The sequence below is a fragment of the Lepidothrix coronata genome, unplaced genomic scaffold (assembly GCF_001604755.1).
Source record: "Lepidothrix coronata isolate B3197 unplaced genomic scaffold, Lepidothrix_coronata-1.0 Scaffold229, whole genome shotgun sequence".
Taxonomy (NCBI): Eukaryota; Metazoa; Chordata; class Aves; order Passeriformes; family Pipridae; genus Lepidothrix; species Lepidothrix coronata.
Window position 1 is genome coordinate 670,302 of NW_016690409.1, and position 20,266 is coordinate 690,567.

Genomic DNA, 20,266 nt, shown 5'->3' on the forward strand with positions numbered 1-20,266 from the left:
CCCCCCCCGCTCTACTTTTATTTTCATTTTCAACTTTCCACAGCACCCCCGGAGACCCCCGCCCGGCAGGCTGAACCAGGACCCCCTGCTCCCCCATCAAGAGGAAGTTCCTTCTTTGGAAAAACCGGGCAATTGGTCCGGTTTGCTTCACTTTTTGCCTGCAAAAATGGCTCCAGCCCCATCCCCATCCCATTCGATGCTCTCTAGGGCAGTCCCCTGGCCCAGGCAAAGCCTTCTGGATCCGTCCTGCATGTGCCAGGGGAAGCCCGATCCCCCTGCCCTCGGAGACCGGGACCTCAAACGCTGGGCCTGGCCCCAGCATCCACCCGGTACACCAGCTGGAAATGGAGAGCATGCAGCCCCCTGGAGGGACCTGCCTCTGCCGGAAGACACACTTGGAACCCAGAGCTTTTGTGTTATAAAAATATTCCGTGCTTTATTTACTCTGTGGTAGAAAAATAACATGGCCAGGACCCCAGAGCTTCCCGCCCCGGCAAGGGGAGAGGTGGGGGGCAGAGGGCTCTGCTCCTCCAAACCCCCTGCCCACCCGACTGCCCTCGCTGGGTGCCCTTGCACCCTGCCACCCTCGTGCTGCAGCGGCTCTGGAGGGGACACTGAGGCCGGAGGGGCTCCTGCATCCTTGGGGGCCAGAGGAGGAGATGAGGTTGGGGAGGGGACCCCGCCACTGTGGAGCAGAGTACAGCACCGGCGAGGGGGAGCCCCGGCCAAACCCCTGCTCCACTCCATGCCCCCAACACACCCCTGGGAACAGAGCCGCGGGGGAGAACAAGAAGGCGACACGTACATTCTTAGTGACGACTGCGAAAGCAAACCTGAGGCCGGGCTCCCAGCCCCTGCCCCAGCAGCCCCGCGGGGGGAGCAGGGGGCTGCGGGGCTGGTGCTGGCGGAAGCGGAAAGCCGAAGCTGGGCCTCTTAAAAGGAACATACAGGAAAACCATGCGACAAATCCGCTGCCGTTTATACAAGGGCATAAACACCAAAGAGCCGGACGCCAGCCTGTGTTTCAGGGCAGCACGGAGCAAATCCTGGGGGCAGAGCCCACCCGCCGCCCCCCCAGCACAGAGACACAAACACAGCACAGTCCCCGCAGCGCCAGGGCCAGTGGCGAGGGACCAGGTGCCTGCCCGTCACGACTGGGCGTGAGGGATCCACTGACTGTCCACGGGGCGCCGCAGCAGCTCCTCCACGTGCCTCGCCACATCCATCGTGTCATCCAGGTCAAAATCACCCTCAGGGTCCAGCACGGGGTCGGGGCTGCAAGAGGCAGGGGGTGAGGAGGGGACCGGCTGCAGCAGGATGGGGGCAGGGGATGGGATACCTACTTCTGGGTGTACATGTTGTAATGGGGCTGGGAGCAGACGGCAGGCGAGGGCGCCTGGTCCATGTAGGTGGCCCCTCCAGGGGCAGAATCGCTTGATGGATTGACAAACCTGTGGGGACAGGTCTCATGAGTGCTGGCACAGGACAGGATGGGCACCCCGGGGGTGAAGTCACGCTCTGGAAACTTTCACCCCCTCTGAACAGCGTCTCCCAAGGCTCAGCACCGATGTGGCCATTGGCAGCTGAGCTCCACAGTGCCCTGGGCTGCTGGTCATCCCTGCCAGCTCGACAGGGGAAATCCCATGGGACCCACTGCCCAGGGTTTGCCTTTGGTGTCACACTTACTCTGGCACCACTTGCTTGATCTGTGGCTTCACGTATCCATCCACGGCTTTAGCTAGAGGGAAGGAGACAGCGCTGAGGCCCCAGGATCCTGCTCATGCTGTGAACCTGTGGCAGTGCTGGGGGCTTCAGCTGCAGAGCCCCTGTGGGGCCAGTGCAAGCCCCGGGGGCGGGGATGCTGTGAGCCCCAGCTCCACGCCAGCTGGATGCACAAAGGAGGGGACACACATGGGGTGAAGGGACAGCGCTACCTGGCGTGGACTCACAGAGAACCGGCGTGTAGTACTTGGAGAACACCTCATCCTTGGGCCGGTCGGGGAACACGTAAATAAGGTAACTGAGGTCCCCAAGGCGGTCGGCCAGGGAGCGGATGGAGAAGTCCCTGGTGGTGAAAGGCATCAGGTTCCAGAACATCCTCTCAGCTGCAAGACAAGAACGAGGACCATGGTGATGTCCAGAGCCAGTGGTGGCTCCTGGTCCTGTTCTGGACACAGGCTGTGAGGTCACATCGAGGAGCAAACGGCATGTCCCACGCTGCATCCCTCCCCTGGCGACAGCTGAGGACAAAGCATGTGTCGCCAGAAAATGGGATAAGGCAGGAGGCACAGTGAACCCAAGGCAGGTCTGGCCTCATCCAGACACACAGGGGGTGAGTTTGAGTTCCCTGGCCACAGGGGCTCTGTGGGGTTCTGCGGTGCTCCTCAGCCACACGACCCTCCAAAGGACGCTCTCATGAGAACAGCATCAAGCAGACTCCTGCACGGGGTCAGGCCACCCCTTCAAACCCCTGCACTGGGGAGCACCACAGAGTCACTGCATTTCGTACAGCCCACATCAGTCCCCAGGGCTGGGTTGGAGGGTTCAGCCCAGTCACTCCCTGCTCTCGCCAGTGCTCGGGCCCAGTGTTGCCATGGGTGCAGTGAGTGAGGGCAGCGCTGCTCCCCACAGGGCAGCTGAGGCATCCTGTGGGCTCTTGCACTCATCCCTTTCCCAAGGAAGGCTCTAGCGTGCCTGCCATGGCACTGCCAGTACCCCATGAGCATGAGACAGCCAAGCCCAAGGTGGGGGCCAGGGACACTGTCTGGGGGTGCCAGCACCCGGCACACACTCACAGGAATCGAACTTCCAGGCGATGGTGATGCCACCAATCTCTGAGTCGCTGAAGCGCAGGAGGAAAGTCCCGTCGGGCTTGTTGATGAGCAGGTCGTGTGCCTGCTGCTTGTTGACGAAGCCCAGGATGGCCCTAGGCAGAGCAGGGCGTCAGGGCAGGGGGCTTGGCCTGGGCAGCACGGGACAGGGCGGCTCTTACCCGTCATTCCAGTGCGGCTTCAGATGCTTCTTCAGCACCTCCATGACCCCGTCAAACCACTGCCAGAAGGTGTAATTCCTCCCAGGCAGGTTTTCCTGTTGAAATCCCCAGAAAATGAGCACTCGTGCCACCAGCCTCGGAGCCGCTGTTACACAATAAAGCCATTGGATGCAGCAGCAAAGACTCAGGGACCTGGACTGTGGGACTCCCAGGTGGACATGCCCCATACAGCCCCCCAGCACAAGCACTGGGGGCACTCCACAGCTCTCCCGCACAGACTCCAGGCTGCTCACCCGGTTGAACTGGGACCAGGACACCGTGGTGCTGCTGTAGTCCTCCAGGTGGGAGCTGGTGCTGTTGAACAGCTTCTGTGCCAGGAATACCAGGTTCTCCTTGGTCAGCCCACGGCTGCTCTGCACCTCCGCCTTGAACTTCATGTTGAGTGCCTCGCAGAGCTGCGGCCACTGCACCTTGTCGGGCACGGCAAAGGGCACGCGGCCCTGGGGGCAGAGAGAGAGGTCAGCACCAAGCTCTGCCTGCTGCCCCTGGGCACGTCCCACCAGAAGGCTGAGCCAGACTCCTGGAGCCCCTCAGGAGGCTGAGCCCAACTCCCACAGCCCCCTGGGGTGAACAGGGCCTGTCCTGCCCCCCATGGCACTGGCACTCACGGGCTCGGCAAAGGCATTGTCCCAGAGCACAGTGGCCGTGGCATTGTTGTCCTGGCTCCCGTGCACGATCACTACCACAGGCAGGGACAGCGTCTGCCAGGAGGAAGGAGACCAGAATGGGTTGTGGGGCACCACAGGAGCATCGCCCGTGGGCACCCTATGGCCCCAGCCCAGCCCCACACTGTGGGCATGGTGTCCGTGGCTCACCAAGGGCCTACAGAGGGGACATGGCTGGTGGCTTTACCTTCACCTGGAAGACCAGCTCATTGCCACCAACACTGAATTGCGACTCGAAGAGGATGGTGAACTTCTCTTCCGTCACTGACTCGGCCCCACGGCGATCCGAGCGCTTGATTCGCTTCAGGGACTGCAGGGACAGGAGAGGTGAGCACAGGGGAACAGATGGGGACACCAGGGTGAACACAGGGGAACATGAGGGCACACGAGGGGAGGGAGGGGCACTCACCATGTTACGAAAGTGGGCACTGAGTGTTCCAGTGGCCTGGTGATACTCCATCACACAGCAGTTGTTAAGGATCTCCCCACTGCTCTCGCTGCCACCAGAATGCAGGGGTCAGGGGACCACCAGGGCCGGGAGCCATCTGAGGTGCAGGCCCCCCCACGCCGTGCTCCCCACTGCCTTGGCAGCCCCAGCCCCCCACTACACCCCCCCAGCCCCCGGCATTACTTGCGGGTGCTCTCGTTCTTCAGCAGGGCCTTGGCTTGCTGCTCACTGATGATGGTGGCCTTTACCTGGGGGGGGTTCATGTGCACGTTCAGCTTCCCCCCCACCAGGAGCCGCACGGTGGCTGCGAACTTGGTCTGTGTCTTCAACACCTGGGGGGGCTGCTTCTCGATGATGAAGGTGCTGGGGGGGCAGGAGGATCAGGGGGGGTGGGCAGAGCAGGGCCAACCCCACCCACTACCGCAGTCCACCCAGACCCCACCAGTACCTGGTGACCAGGGCAGAGATGATGTCGGTGATGGTGCCGTTCAGCTCTGACAGCATCTCCTCCACTGGGCCTGGGATTGGCAGCTGCTGGCACAGGTGCTCAGCCCGGCGGATCTGCTGCCGGTTCTGCCAGATGATCTCTGCCAGCTTCTCACACCTGAGGGGAGCAGGGCTCAGCACGTGCTGCAGCTCAGCACCCCCTCCCGCCCTGCCCCAACAGGCACCCACCACGTCTGCAGCACGTCCAGGGTGCCCTCGGGTGGGCCCCCGTTCCCTGCCAGCTGCTGCCGACGCTTCCACTGGATCAGCTCATCATCCAGGATGGTTGTTTGCTGCTTGCGCAGCAGCTGCAGCGTCTTCTGGTGCTTCTCAGCCAGGTCCTGCAAGGTGGGATGGTGTCATGGGGCACAGGGACAGCATCACAGGAAGCAGAGGACAGCATCACGGGGGACCAGGTGGCATCACTCACCACACGGTACTGCTGTAGTGTCTGGGCCTCCCGGTGCAGCCAGGCCTCCAGCGACGCCTTCTTCTGTTGCAGTGTCGTCTCCCGTGACATGCGCTCCTGGGGGCCCAGCTGAGAAAGCTGGGAGAACTGGGCTGGGGGACAGGTCACAGCATTAGGGCCAGCCCTGCCAGTGCCCCGGCCCCACACCCCTCAGCCCCCCACCCACCTTGAAGGCGCATGTTCTCCTGGTACTGGATGATGAAGTACTCCTGTGTCTGCTGCAGCTTTTTGAGCTCGTTCTCCGAGTCCTGTGTGATGAGCCGCAGCTCCTCGAAGGTCTGGTTGATCTGCAGGTGCTTCTGGGACATGGCATCCACCAGGGAGCCAGCAGGCGAGGGGCTCTGTGCAGGGCACGGGGCATGCTTAGCACTGCAAGGGGACCCTCCCTGTTTCCTTGGGTGCTGGGGGCACCCAGAGCACCCCCTGCCTCGGGGCTGCTCCCCTCATCATGCTGGAGCCCCTGAGCATTCCCCCAACCCTGTGGGACCCTCTCCCTCACCCCTGCCAGCTCCCACTCACATTGTTGGCCTCCCGCACCAGCCGCTGCTCGTGGTAGAGGATGTGCCGGATGCAGCGCACCAGCTCCATGGGGCACCGGTCATACGTGTTCTGCAGGAGAGCACAGCCTCAGCCAGGCACAGGGCAGGGACCCTCCAGTCTCACACTCCCACCTGCGGCCCCCTACTTGCCTGCAGCTGTGTGGCATAGTGCCCCAGCTTGATCTTCAGCAGGAAGCCATCCTCGCCCACTTGGTGGTCTGCCTTCTTCTGCAACTCCTGGATCAGCCCCTCCAGCAGCTGTGTTGCCTTCACGTTCTCCTGGGGGTTGTCGAGGTCGATGGAGTCCCTACACATGGAGCAGAGAGCATCAGGGCAGCCTATTGGTGGGGGGCACCTACTGGCACCCCTGAGGCAGCTGCTGCCAAGCCCAGCACCCCCCTGGGGACAGGACCCCCAGCTTACCATGCCTGGCTTTCGATCCACTGTGACAGGTAGTGCCGCACCTCGATCGGGAAGTGCTGCCCATAGAGTGCCTGCATCTGCCGCAGGGCTTCGCCCTGGAGCTGCTGGGCCTGGATCCACACCGCCATGGCTCAGCACCTGCAGGAGATGGGCTGTCAGGGCACCCGTGGCAGACAGGCAGGCGCTGTGCTGTGCCGAGTCCAGCCCCAGCTGTCCCCACACCCTTTGCAGGAGCTTCCGCGTTCTCCTTTGCAGGAGCCTCTGGAATCTCTGGTGCTGCCAGTGCCGTCTCCAGTGGCTGAAAGAAGGGGTGTGTGGGGGCAGGAGACCCTGGCTCTGAGTCACCCCCTCTTTTCTAGGAAGAACCCTGGGGGTGCCCGGGGCCAGGGACGCGCCTCTGCGCGGCCTCTCCACATGGTTCTCATTTCCCCTCACTGTGCCACGGGATCGCAGCCATCGCTGGCCACGCAAATGAGGAAACGGGGCTGAGGGGAGGGAGGGCTGGCCAGAAATCCAGGGTGACGCAGAGCAGAGGCTCCCCCTGCGCTCCTGCCCACACCCTGGCAGTGCTGATGGGCAGAAGCAGTCCCGGCCCCAAGGGACCACGTGGCACCACAGACCCTGATAGGTCCCTGGTCCCAGGGCCACTGTATGACCTATGTCCTGGTGGACACGCACAAAGCTTCTCAAAGCAGTTTTGGGGCGGCTCTGGCTCCATGCAGGAGCACTGCCAGATTCCACCCGCCACTCAGCCTCAGTTCCCATGGGGCAGCCAGGGATGGGACAGTGGAGACAGCACCTCTACTAAAACCTAGTGCATCCCCTGGGCAGTCACACCTGTGGCTGAGTGTTTGAGGGTAATGCAATGGTGCTCAAGGCCCCCCCAGACGAGGAGGCAGCAGTAAATAGCATTTAGATACACTCACGCCCAAACCGCCTGGGATCTGGCACCACACGGAGGGCCTGGGCAGAGGTGTGAGGCCTCACGCCATGTCCCAAGGCCGAGTGATCATCACAGGACCTGGTCACTGCACTGGTTGGTGACAAGCAGAAGGACCGAGCCAGTGGGGGCTGTGCCTCCCCAGCTCCCCAAAGCACTTTGTTCAGCCTCAGAAATACCCCATGGCCCACACAGCTCCAGAAGAGCCAGTGCGGTCCCCCAGTCAGGGGCACGCGCTGCGGGACAGAGGCAGTGGGTCCGAGAGGAGCAGCCACAGCTGGAGCCCCTGAGCTCGGCACACCCGCCCCTGAGCAGGAAGAGGAACAATAACCCAGAGCTGGCTAAAAATGAATTTTTCCCCTATAAAATGGGAGGAACATTTCCACGTTCACAGAAATCACCAAGCTGGAAATGCTGCTGGCAAGGAGGAGCCTGGGGAGGCATAAGAACGCCAGCAAGGAGGAAAGGAAAGGTGGGATGGCCAATAACAGGACAAGCTGCTGTTGGAAATTGAGGACGCTTGATAAGGGACAGTGGTGGCGGGGCCAGGAACAGCCATGGCCACGACGGTGCCATCACGACACAAAAAAATGAAGTCCCCAGCACTGCAAGGACATCTGCATGGACACAGAGCAAACAGATGCTGCCCTGCCTGTCGAGAAAATGGTGATCTCTTCCCATTTTGTGGTGACAAAACACTTCCTACTCCACTCCAGTGTGTTGTTAAGCAACGAGTCTCCAGCTGGTCTGTGGTGAGCCAGCAGGCACTGTGCTCGGCCAGCACCAGCCTGGGAGCAGGAGCACCAGCATCGTATCTGCCTCTACAAGGGAGCATGCAGCCACCTATGGTGGCACTGCTCACCTGGTGTGTGCCCCAAAACACCACTCGTGCCAGGCTTGGGCACAACCTCCATGGGCATTGTCAATGCAGCAGTGGACATTTCTGCAGGCACCTCATTTTGGTTTCCTGTGTCTCACCTGTGGACTGACAAACCAAACCTCCCTGTGGGCTGCAGGGTGCCCTGAGTGCCCCAGCACAAGCCGCCAGTGCTCCCTGCCATGAGCAGATGAGGCTTTTGGCCCCGAGACCCAGCAAGGCTGGGCAGCAGCTCAGTTTTGGCATGAGCTGCAGCACCATGGTCCCACTGTGCAGCCAGAGCCACCACTGCCAGCTTTTCCAGGCAGCCCTGCCTTCTGTGCCCAGCTGCTGCTCGCAGCCACTGCCTTGGCTTGGACCATGCTCAGCACCACTCTCCAGCACCACATTCTCCAGTGGCACCACTGGCTGCCCAAGGGGTGGGAAGCCGAGGATGGATTCACCCCTGTGCCCAGAGACTGGTATTCAACCACCTCAGTGTCACCACCCAGCCCATCAGCCCCGGCGCTCTCCGTGGCTCCGGCACCGCGGCAGAGCCACCGCAGCCTCAAGCGCTGCCACGGGTCAGCTGTGCTGCAGCCGCCAGCCCCGCGTGCACTCCAACAACTGCAACAGGCAGATAATTGTAGTGGTTTAGGCTACTTTGCATTTACTCGCTGGCAGCGAGCTGGAACCCACCCGTCACTGCAGCTCGGTTAACCAGCAGCACTCGACAAGCCACAGCGACGCGCTCACCGGAGACTTATCGCCTGCAAAGAGGCACAGGCAGCAGCTTCCCGGGGTAGGACCAGGGCTGAGGGGAGGGACCCCAGTGCCATGGGGAGGGACCCCAGCACCACAGGGACCGTGCAAAGGAAGGAAGACGCCAGCAGTCATTGCTTCTGCCTCTGACAGACCCACTCCCCGCTGCCAATGGGGAGGCACTGCCAAACCCAATGTAAAATCCATGAAACCCACCCAAAAGGGGCTCTCAGAGGGCTGGAGACAGCACTGGGGAAGAGGATGGTGGGGGAGGCTGGCAGCACCGCTGGGGCTGGGGACAGCCAGGGGACTGATGTGACTACAGCGGGGAAGGGTTGCAACCACAGTGGCAGCGGGCTGGCACCAGCAACAGATCCCAAGCTGCAGGAGAGCCGGAGCACATCCGTGGGCAGACAAAAGGAGGGAAATGCCTCACGGGGTGAGGCCGGCAGTGGCACTTTCTCACGTGTCATGGGCACGGCAAAACCCAGACACGGGCAGCAGTCACCCTGGGGCTGGGGCATGCTTCACGCGGGATGCTCCTTGCAATCAGCCACGGGATGCTCCCTGCACACAGCCATCCCGAGGACCTTTCCGAGGGCAGGACACCCCTGCCATGGTGCTGGCACAGCTCTCGACAGCAGTCCCTTACCCTGTCCCATGCCCTGCAGGACCAGACAGGGGCCCAGGGCCACGCAAAGCCCTGGGGGGACCACAGCAAAAGGCTCTGGCTGTAACCCCCCACCCCACTCCCGCGCCGGACACACGCAGCCCCTCCGCCGCGGCGGCTCCCGCACTGCCCTTCGCCCGTCGATCTCCCGGCCCGGGGCTCTCCGGAGCGCTGTCCTGCCCTGGCAGGGGCCCGGCGCTGGGCTCCGGCGGCGGCCCTGCGCCCGCTGCGCCTCCCGCCGCAGTAAACACGGACACGTGGTTTCTCGGCACCTCCGGGAGCCCGCGATCGCTTCCAGGTCAGAGCCGGCCCTGCTCGCGGCCGCAGGGCCGGACCCGCAGCCCCGCGGTGGTGCCGCCGGGGGGCTCCGGGGCTGCCCCTGCCAGCGCTGCCCCTGCCCGCGGCAGGCCCGGCGGGAGGGTCTCCTGCAGCCCCCAAGGTGGGCAGCCACAAGCAAGGTCCCTCCAGGGCAGGATCCAGCCCCCAGCCAAGCCCGGGGGACGGTGGGGAGGGCACTCGAGAGCGGCCGCTCCGCACACGCAAGGGCTCTGGTTCTACCAACACAGACACCCACCCCTCCACCCACACCGGCCCCCTGCCCACCCCGGCTCGCTCCAGGGAACCCCTGGAGCCTGGTGCGGGGTGCCCCGTCCTGCAGCCGCACTCACCCCGCTCTGCCCCACGCACCCCTCCAGTGTCGGAACCCGGGGCAGCCCGGCCGCGGCTCCAGGCTGGTGCTGCCGGCACAGCCGGGCTCCCAGGCGGCCGTTTCGCTGGCTGCGCACTACAGGAAGGAGCAGAGAGCAGCTATTTCCTTCCAAAATGTCAGCTGCCTGCGCAGGGCAGCCTGCCCTGGGCTGCTGGCAGCCACCTCTGCCTCGGCTGCCTGTGGGGTGCCGGCTGGGGAGCGGGGCCAGCACACCCTCCTGCTCGGCCCCACACACCTCCCTGGTGCCAGAGTGAGCACAGCCTCTGTCCCCAGCAGACTGGCAGTGCTGACCCCCGTGAGCCCCCATGACTGGCCAGCAGCCAGGGATGGGACGCCAGGAACCAGTGCAGGAATTTGGCATGGGGGGAGGCAGGACCCACTCATCTGCACCCCCCAGCTCTGCTCACACCCCTACAGCGCATGGCATTGGGGTAGAGCCTGCACCGAGAACACCCAGGTGCTGGTGAGCAGCCCCCAGACCCAGGCCCTGCTCACAGCCCCCAGACCCAGGCCTGCTGTAGCCAGGGCTGGGGGCACTGGGGCACAGCAGAGTCAGCACGGAGGGCCCAGGGCTGCTCGCATGTTTTACACCAGCCTGTGGTTTCCAGCTCTGGCTGGGAGGCAGCAGCCGCCACGGGAGCGAGCTCCTTCTAGAAGCTCTGTGCTTTGATGGGGTTTGTTTTTCTCCCACAGAAAGTGGTAGCAGCCGACGGCTTCACCCTGGCGCCATCGGGGAGGAGGCAGCTGAGTGCCCCAGCCCACGCTGGAAACATCTGGGGCCAGGCACTGTGGGGCTCATGAAGGAGGTAATGCTGGCTCTGTTAACAAAATGTGCCACCCTAGGGCAGAGGCAATGGGTTGCACAAACAGTGGGCAGAGGTAGGACTAGTAGCACCAGGACCAGCTGGGTGTCCCGGCAACTCTGGGAACCAAAAATGGAGAATTCGAACTGTTACAGGAACAAGGAAACCTCACATGTGACCTGATGCTGCCCAGGGGGGACACCAGCCCCTCACAGGCAGAGGTGCCCCAGCTAGGGACAGGCATCTCAGGGATCAGGGACAGGGGCTGCCAACAGTTCTGCTCACACCACAGGCCAGGGGCTGTGCCTGCCTGCCAGCACTTGCCATCCTTGGGAAAGGTTTTTCTCTGCTCTTCAGATTTCCTCTTCCAACCACAGAGGCCTAGAAACCTGGTCAAACCAAAACCACCAAAATACCAAACAAAATCCCAGCAAAATCCTTTGAATGCAAGGGGTGGGACCGTGAAAGAAAAACCACCCTGGTGCACCAAGAGCCGCCCCGGGGCAGCCACAGCCAGATACAGGTGCTGTCCTGGCAGTGGTGGGATTCCCCCAGACACTGAGGATGTAGCAGGACCAGCACTGGTGGGCAGGACACACCGTGCAGCACCCAACCAGCCCCATGAGCTGCATGGAGCCTGCAGGACATTCGCCATGGGGAGCCCAATCCCCGCCAGCATCGGTGCTGCCTCTGCCATAAACCCCCAGACAGGATTAGAGAGGCCAGGCAGAGCTTTAAGTATTCCTGGCTCCCTGGGGCCAAGCAGCCGAATTAACCGGGTGTGGCACTTCTGGGCTGGCACAGCAGGGCTGGCACAGCTGGCTCTGACGTCCTGGGGCTTCCCCTGGGCTTGGTGGAGGAATCCTGGGGCAGGCACACAGCCACTGCCCACCTGCAGCATCCCTGCTCAGGCAGGCTCTGGCCCTTGCCTGGGAGGGGACATGCCAGGGAACTCAAAGAAGGGATTTTCCCTCCACACTAATAATAACCCACCTCAAGCCCCTGTAACACCGCACTGAGGGCACAGCCCCAGGGTCCCACAGGTCCTGCGCCAGCCCCCAGCATTGAGGCCACATCCAGCACAGCCCCTGGCTCAGTGATAATCCCTGCTCAGACCTGCACCAGTCCAGGAGGGATGGGCTGGGAGAAGGACCTGAGGATTAAGCTCATTTCAGCATCGAATTAGTCCTGATTGGGGTCTGGAGACACAATTTCATTTTCTCTGCCATGGTTCAGTGAGCACACACAATGGCACTAATCCAGCCACAGCCAGGCTGGATTTTCTGTGCAGGACCCAGGTGGGTTGGGGGTGATGTGGGCAGTGCAGGCACCAAGTGCTGCTCCAGCCACATCCGACTGATACCACGCTCCTGCTCCCCGCGGGCCTGGGGACATGGGGCAGGAGATTCTTTACCACTGGCACAGCCATCCTGCAGGGCCAGCCCAGCCAGCATGGCATGGGACAGGCTTTTGGGATGGCTGGTGAGCAGGGACAGGCAAAGGGACACCAGAGCAGCCCCTGCATCCCCCCCCCTCCCAGGGTTCATTCCCAGCAGCTGCAGCAGCTCTGCATATGGAGATGCTCTCACACTAGCTCTCTAGGATGGAGAGGGGTAAAGCCTTGCCTTTGGAAGAGGAGATATAGAGACACCCAGGGATGTTGGCAGGAGGGAAACTAGTCAGAGAGAGAATAAAACAACCAAAACACCAATAGTTTGTGCAACAAAATTTTCAGTCAAACCCAGGCAAGGGTGAAGCACAGCATGCATCCACATGCACACAAACATGTCTAGGTGGGAGAGCTGGGTTTCAGGTTTCCTGGCCCTGGGATGGGTTCTGCAGCCCCTGGAGCAACAGCAGCCACTGGCAGTGCCAGGGCAGAGCCCCTGCCTTTGGGCTGCACCTTGAGCCCCACCGCAGCATCTCCGTGAGTGGGGCCAAGGCAGCTGCATCCCCGGGGCTGCAGCCAGGGCCAGGTGTTCACACCAGACAGGACAAAGATCATTTTATAGCAGTTTCAGCTGGTGAGAGGGCTCACAGCTGCCAGCAAGAGCTGCCTCTTTCTCTTCTAAAGGCTTTGTGGGGCCATTAAACAAGAGGGACAAGAGGCTAGACAGAGCAAGTACCCCACACATGGTGGACAGGGCTAAGCTGATGCCACTCTGGCTCTTCAAGGCAGCAGCTCTCCAGCACCAACCTTTTCCCCAGTTCCCTCCCCAGCAGAACTCTGCTATAAACCAGAAATTACAGCTCATAACACAAAGTTACAGGGAAAATGGAGATTGCAAAACTCACCAGTGACTCTTTGAACCAGGAGTGGGTTGTGACCATGCTGCGGGTTCAGCTACACCGCTGTGGCTGCCCCAGCCCAGTGAGCAGCTGCCTGGCAGCCCATCACTCCCAGCACGGTGGGAAGCGGGAGCTGGTACTCAAGGAAGTACCGGGCACAAAGTGCCTGTGAGCAGCCAGTGCTCCCAGCCCCTCTGGTGCAGCCAGATGGGTGGATTCTGCTTTATCAGCAAGTCAGCTCAGCCCTATCAGCCAGGAAGCCGTGTTCACAGTGCCTCCCCCTCGATGTTTCCCAACACAGCGGGAGAAGTGGCGTGCAGCAGCCTACCTTTTATCAGCCAGCAGATGTTGCTAGAACTGTTGCTGCATGTAAAATTCAGGCATGCCCAGCACCACTTGGATCCCTGCACCAGCCACGCGGTGCCAGGGTAAACACCCCCGCCCCCTTCCTCCTGGGATCAAAACACTTGGGGGTTGCAAAATAGACACCCCATGAAAGGAAAGGCATGTCACAGAAACATTACAGCTGTCGAGGCTACTTCTCCCCGAGCGTGCCGGAGCCCCGGAGCCAGCAGCCGGCACAGCCTCCCAGGCTGGAGCTGCCTGTGCAGCCTCAGAGCTGAGTACTGATCTGTCCCAGTGAGACAGGGACTGGAGAACCCCTGCCCTCGTCCCCCATGCCCTGGCTGCCCCACGGAGGGTGCTCTGACAGCAGCACCCACAGTGTGTGGGACACTAGGAGCTGCCACAGCTGCACGGCCAGAGGGACGTGGCCCTCAGCGCAGGTATCCAGGGGATGCTGATGGGACGGAGGTCCCACTCGCCCCACACACTCCCCTGCTGTGCCAGGGTTCCCACCGGCTCCCCAGGGCTGCCATGAAGCCCATTGAACGCAGCCCAGTTCACAGTCATTCCTTGCAAACCAGAAAGTCATTTCCCAGCTGACGGGGCCGCTTCACTGTACTCGGCCCAGCACAGTCACCGCTCTCCACCCACGCCATGGACGAGTGCAGGGAGCAGGGATTTTTTGCAAGCAGAGTATCTGGGTTTTGCTATCACTCGAGAGAGAGCTGGGAAACCCCATGGCAAAGCCTTTGCAGACACTTTGGAGTCAGCACTTCCCCTGCAGTGAGAGGGGAAGGTCCCTCCAGAGGCTCTGTGTGCCCTGTGCCAAGCATCCACAACTGCAGCTCCCTGTCCAGTGCCAGCATCCCTTGTCCTGCTCCAAACATCAGCCTCAGCACTAGGCAGGCACAGCACAGCCAGCAAGGTGGCTCTAGTGACAACTGCAGGGGCCAAATACTTCTGAGGGAGGACACTGTCAAGGCGCCACGAAATGCAGAGTGGGTGACAGCCACCCGTCACACCCCTCTCCCAGCCCAGCTCTCCTCTGTCCCTGGGGAACAGGCTGTTGGCATCTCTCAACCTGAACCAGAGCTCCTCCTCCTCCTCCTCGTGCTGCACCCACCACACAGCCTGTCCCAGCCCAGCCCTCCCCAGCCCAAGGGATGAGCCACTCCCCAGGAAAGGTTATAGAACCTAGGGAGACAGTCTCCATCCTCACATCCAGGACCTTGGAAGCACATCAGGTCAGGCTGTGATCCCGAAGGCTTCAGGAGCACCAGGGCCGGGGCAAGCGACCCTGACACTTCCAATGCCTCCCCTCACCTGGAGCCACACACACAGGGCACAGCCAGGCTCGGCACTGGACCCAAGCAAACCTTCCTACAGCACGGTCACAGAGCAAGTGCAAACCTCTGAAGCAGGACAGCAAACCTCGGCTCAAAATCACTCCAAGGGAGCACGGCAGCTGCAGCCAGCTCAGGGCCATGCTCCCCACCATGGGCCTGGGGCTGTCCTCCTGAAGTCAGGACCCGGAGCGGAGAGCTCTTGCAGTGCAGGGCTGCTTCCCAGTGCCCATGGTGGTGGACAGGCTCTCTAGAATACCCCATGGTGCCCACACCAACTGCCCTCATATATGCTGCTGCTGGGGCTCCGGCTGTTCTGGGGGCAGGCACAAGCGCTATGGGGAAACAAGGTGACTGAGACAGCCCAGGGCCAGGAATGTCCTGCTCTAACCAGGTGACCCACAAGCCAGGGACATCGTGTGCCATGTCCCTGCCACAGGCGAGCCATGCGGCCCTGCCCTGTGCCCAGCCCTGCCTCCCCACTGCAACGTGCCCCAGACCCGACAAATGAACTGCTGCTGGTCACTGCCTGTCCCCGGCCCTGTGCCACGGGGCGCTCAGCACGGCACACGGAGACTCGAACGAGCCAACGACCCGGGCCCACGACTGCCACTGGAAGTGTCACGGCGCCACAGGGTGCGCTCAGTAGTGCCGGTGCGAGCCGGGCACGGGACCCCCGGAGCCGCGCGGTGCCTCGGTGGAGCTGCCCGGGGCCGGCCGGGCACCGAGCCCTGACAGCTCCGTATCCCGCTGGACAGGTGGCCGCGGCTCCCCCGGGCTCCCAGTCACCGGCCGCGCCCGAGCTGGGTGAAAGGCCACCGGGCGCTGCGGTCCCCGCGGTGTCACCGCTCCCGCCTCCCGCCGGGGACCGATCCCACCCGCCCCGCGGAGCGGAACCGCGTGTCCCACCGCCAGCGGCGGGGCTCGCGGGATTACCGCCACCCCGGTTCGGTGTGCTGCCTGCGGCGGACCCCCGCCCCCGTCGCTGCATGGGACCCCTCCCGCTGTCCCGAACCCTCCCCTCGGCCCGGGACCAGGGCTCGGAGCCGCTCCCCGCGGCCGCCGCTCCGGCAGAGCCCGGAGGCGGGAACTGGCCCCGCTCCGCCGGGAGAGGAGCGCCCCCGTTCCGGGATGCGCCGCGGCACCGGGACGGGCCCGCCGCCCCAGGAGGGGCCCCGCTCGCCGCCACCGCCCGCTCCGGGGCCGCGGGCCCGGCCGGGCCCCCGCAGCGCCCCGCGCTCGGCCCGGCCCCGCCGGGAGCTGCGCCCGCCCGGGGTTACGAAACACCCGCAGCGCGGACTGGACCGCCCCGAGCCCCGGCCCCGCCGCACCCCGCCCGGCCCCGCCGCGGAAGGAGAACGGGACCCCGGCCCGGCCCCGGCGGCGATGGCGGCTCCGCGCCCACCTGCGGCCGCGGCGGCGGCTGCGGCTCCGCTGCTCCGGCGGCTCCCGGCGCTCGGCTCCGCCGCCCCCCCCCAGCGCCCCGGCACAGCCCGCACCGCCCCGCCCCCCCCGCGGCTCCGCCTCTGCCCGCCCCCGCCGGCACCGGGCACCGGGAACGGCGCCGGGTAACGGGACCGGTGCCGGGCACTGAGTAACGGCGCCAGGTAATGGCACTGGGTTAATGACACCAGCACCGGCACCAGCACCGGGTCTTGGCATAGGGTGCCAGAAGTGGGTAACGGCACTGGCACTGGGTAACAGCAGCAGCACCGGGCACCAGCACCGGGCACCAGCACCGGGCACGGACAGAGCCCAAAACAGCTACAGGCTTCAGCATCGACTCTGGCAAGGCACAAACTAGCACCGGAGTTTAGCACTAAGTACCGGGGAAGCCCAAAGCAGCACCGGGCCTCGGTGCTGGGAGTAGGAGTGATCAAACCGGTGGCCGCAGACATGGCTGCGGGGCTGCCTCGTGCTGACATTGGGCCCTCCGTGTGAAGCGACCGTGGCTGCCTGGTGTCCACTCCTGCCACAGACTCGGGCTGATGTTTCGTGGCCATGTGCACAGCCAAGGTGCCGCAGCCTCGGGCACCTGAGGCGACAGGATCCACCTCTCCTGAGCTGCCACATCCCCTGCACGCTTTGAGGAGACCCAAGGCACTGCTGGCTCCTCTGGGGTAGCCCAAACACAGAAAGGTGGCAGTGGCCATGAGAAAACCATCCTGAGGTGCTCTTGCATAGGTGCCACCCACAGCAGACCCCTCCCGGCAGCACTGGCACCCTGGGGGCATCCCGGGTGACAGACACCCCGAGCAGGGAGTTGCTGCGTGGTGATGGGCAGGGGTGGCGGCAGGAAGCAATACTGGGTGTGCTCGTTCTGCCCCAGCGCTCGCACCCACCGCATGGGATCTCCCGGGCTTTCACTTTCATTACCAGTTCATCTTCTGTGGCCTGAAAAAAACTCCGGAGGGAAATTCAGCCGGCCCAGGGCCTTGTCCCATTCTGGGCTGGTAGAAGCACAGGTGACCCTGCCTGGGGTGGTGAGCACCCAGCTCTGGCCTTGGGAATCTGGGAGGGATGGGCTCATCTCTCCTTGTGCCAGCACTGGAACAGAATTGCTCTCAGACAGTTGATGCACTGGCAATTGCAAATCGCTTGGCCAGTGCGTCAGAGCACAGCCCCAAGTTCCCACCTCTCCATTGCTTTTGTACTAAAGTCCTCCAGCTCCAGCTCCAGCTCCTCACTGCCTTGTCCAGCTCCACATGTCCAAGAGATAAACACCTGTGGGATGGGCAGGCACCAGCACAGCACCTGCTCCATACAAACGGCAGCCACAAACCGGTGCTTTCTGACTCACCTCCTCCCCGCCAGCCTTGCTCTGTGCCCAGAGCAGCTGCAGTGAACGGGACAGCCCAGGAGGATGAGTGACTCTAGCCCAAGCAGTCCCTATCTCCCACCAAATGTTTTGCTGCCTACGCTCACCCGCTCTGTAGTGTTTCATGCACAGGGTCTGACCCATCGCTGCTGAGACACTGCCAGCAGAGCCCTGGCTGCAGTTCCCAGTGCTCCTGAGGTGCTCTGGACCTCTTAGGGTAGGTGAGCTGGGACCCCAGAGAGATAGGGACGGGTGCCCAGCATGGGGCCAGCAGCTCCCACGCTCCCTTTGTCTGTATCCACTGAGACAAAGCAAAAGGAATGGGGAGCGTAGTGCAGGGCCCTGGTCCCTGCCCGCCCTGCTCAGCTGGGACATTCTCAGTCCAGTGAGTTGCATCACGCAGACACAGCTTTCACAATCCCTGGCCCACATAACCCATCGGCACAGTCAGCCGGGCACCGGCTGCTCAGGCCAGAGAATCAAGGTCACACACAATGTCTGTGGCTGCTGGGGCTCCATCTGGGCACCACAGATCCAGGGAAATCCAGAGGGTCTGGGACGTGGCACTCCCTGTGCCAGAGACCCACACAGCCACATGTGCTTGGGAGAGATAGAAGATGTACACAAAACACCCTCCGTTCCCTCTCCCTTCCCTCCCTTCTCCCTCCCCTTTTTGGTAGGAAGGGGGAAAAAAAGGAGAAAGAAATCAGTGATGGGAGAGAAAGTGGAGAGGGCTCCATGCTGAGAGAGCAAATGGAATCCAATAAAATCCAATACAATCAAATCACAGTTTTGTTTCAAACAGGTCCCAAGGAAAAGTCTGAGCTGGCTGGTGGGGATGTTACCCAAGAGAAATTCTTTCTTTCTGGAGGAAGAGAACGGGAGAACAACAACTGCAGCAGTCCGATGGAGAGGCTGTCCCTGGCTCTGCCCCAGCACTGCCCCAACTTAGCCCCAGCTCTGCCTCAGCTTTCTTTGGTCCTCAGAAAGTCTCAAAAAGTCTCTGGGAAGGTGAGCAGTGTCCAGGCTGAGCCGTGGCCGGACGCATGATCACCTCACATGAGCTCAGCAGGATGCTGAGTGACGCTGTGCATTCCAAGGACAGAGGGATCCTGGGGCTGAGTAAGTGATTTCCTAGAAAATTGCCCCTGTGTTTGGAGCAGGAGCGAAAGGAGTGCAGGGAGAGAGTAGCCTTCCTCTCTAAGTGGCATTTTGAGGGTCTTAATTATTTCTCAGGAGTGGAAGCATTTATTTAGGCAGCTCTGGAGAGGTCCCAAGGCTTCTGGCTGCTGCCCCAAAGCCCTCCTGGCACATCTGGTATGCAAGGCTCTTCCACAACCCTCCCTGCTGCTCCTGGGATGTGCAGGGTGCAGTGCTCAGTGCTCAGACAAGGCACAAGCACCCAACCACAGTCACCTGCAGGCAGGACACAGCCTCAGCTCCATCCCCTCGAGTTTATTGGGAAGCAGGAGTTCATATGGAGGACCCCAGCCCCACCCTGTCCTTGCTTTGGGTCCCTCACACTCCCAGGTTTGTGGTGAGGCCACAAAACCCTTATGTGATAATCCAGCCCAGCTAATGCAAAACAGACGAATCCCAAAATTAGTCACAGCTTTGTGCTTTCCCACAAAGGTCCCACTGGAGAACCAGCCCAGATGGGCCCCATGGGGTTCCAACCCTGGTGCTGGTGAGAGGGGCAGCCTGTGGAGAGCGGGATCAGCGGCTGAAGGGACAGGGCAGCAGCACAGACCCTGCCAGGGCTCAGCCAGCCCACGGGCACCCAGGAAGCTTGTCACTGGCACAGGCTCAGCCCCATGGTGCCTCATGCCAGCAGGAGGGGAGGATCTGCTCCAGCAAAGACCTGGTAAATGGCATTTTATGCGAGGAGGAATTTCCACAGGAAACCTTCTGCTTCCAGCCACTCAGATACAGCTGGGAACAACCCAGCAAAAGCTTGGCCTTGGCAGCCAAGCAACGCTATTGCCTGGGCAAAGGCTCTTTGTTCCCTCCATAGTTCCTCCAGTTTGGAAAAAACATCCAGTTTCTGCTACTGGAACACCTGGGGCAGCGACAGCCCAGCTGGGTCTGGGGTGGGCACCAGAACCCCACATCAGTCCCGCTGCACCCAGGGGGGGCACAGGGGACCCAGCAGCACCCACAGCCCAGCTCAGACTGAAGATACAAGTGTCTCATGCCACCCCCAGTGCCAGGCCTGGCTGGGGGCATCCAGAGCGTGGACACTGGGGCAGGACTTGGCCCTGCCACCCTGCAGTGATGCATCCCCACATCCCCATGCAACCCCTGTGCATCCTTGCACTCCCCCTGCTTCCCTGCTCTCCCTTGCAGAGCTCAGGTTGCCACAGTAACCGCTCTGTCCTAGCTGCTCTTGCCATAAACATGCTGCCACGGGTCAGCCCAGTCCAGTGGCTGCACCAGGGCCAGGGCCCTTCACTGCGCACTAGGGCGAGCTGAGCCCTCAGCACTGGTGCTGCCACAGCCCAATGCTGCACTCTGAGCCAGGATGGGATGCCTGTAGAGAAACAGGCAGGTTGTGTCCCTCCAGCATGGCCACCAGTGGGGCTCACAGGTGGTCCACTTTGGGGAACCACGCTGTGCTGGAGCTCTGAGTTCAACCTCTGCCACACCTGG

The 20,266-nt window shown here is 62.4% G+C and overlaps 2 protein-coding genes across 4 annotated transcripts in view; both read right to left on the reverse strand.

The window, feature by feature from the left end:
- The window catches only part of GHDC (GH3 domain containing), a 3,985-nt gene extending 3,520 nt beyond the window's left edge, over nt 1–465 (reverse strand). The window contains exon 1 of the mRNA XM_017834065.1: nt 445–465. Within this exon, the coding sequence (XP_017689554.1) occupies nt 445–465 (21 nt within the window). The remainder of the gene's footprint in view (nt 1–444) is intronic.
- Nucleotides 410–16,258, reverse strand: LOC108506813 (signal transducer and activator of transcription 5B). Of its 3 annotated transcripts, none has more exons than XM_017834185.1 (19): nt 16,205–16,258; nt 6,083–6,220; nt 5,810–5,966; nt 5,640–5,729; nt 5,287–5,461; nt 5,082–5,212; nt 4,841–4,992; nt 4,614–4,769; nt 4,349–4,528; nt 4,127–4,214; nt 3,905–4,027; nt 3,661–3,753; nt 3,286–3,492; nt 2,993–3,087; nt 2,796–2,926; nt 1,950–2,105; nt 1,687–1,738; nt 1,344–1,451; nt 410–1,275 (listed from the first exon to the last, which is right to left on the reverse strand). In XM_017834185.1, exons 2-19 carry the CDS (start codon nt 6,208–6,210, stop codon nt 1,149–1,151), a joined length of 2,349 nt encoding a protein of 782 aa, XP_017689674.1. In that variant the 5' UTR covers nt 6,211–6,220; nt 16,205–16,258; the 3' UTR covers nt 410–1,148. The 3 variants fall into 3 exon arrangements, with proteins under 3 accessions (XP_017689674.1, XP_017689672.1, XP_017689673.1); XM_017834183.1 differs by having other exon boundaries at nt 1,935–2,105; XM_017834184.1 differs by lacking the exon at nt 16,205–16,258 and adding an exon at nt 8,578–9,371 and having other exon boundaries at nt 1,935–2,105.
- Between the last annotated feature and the right edge of the window lie 4,008 nt (nt 16,259–20,266).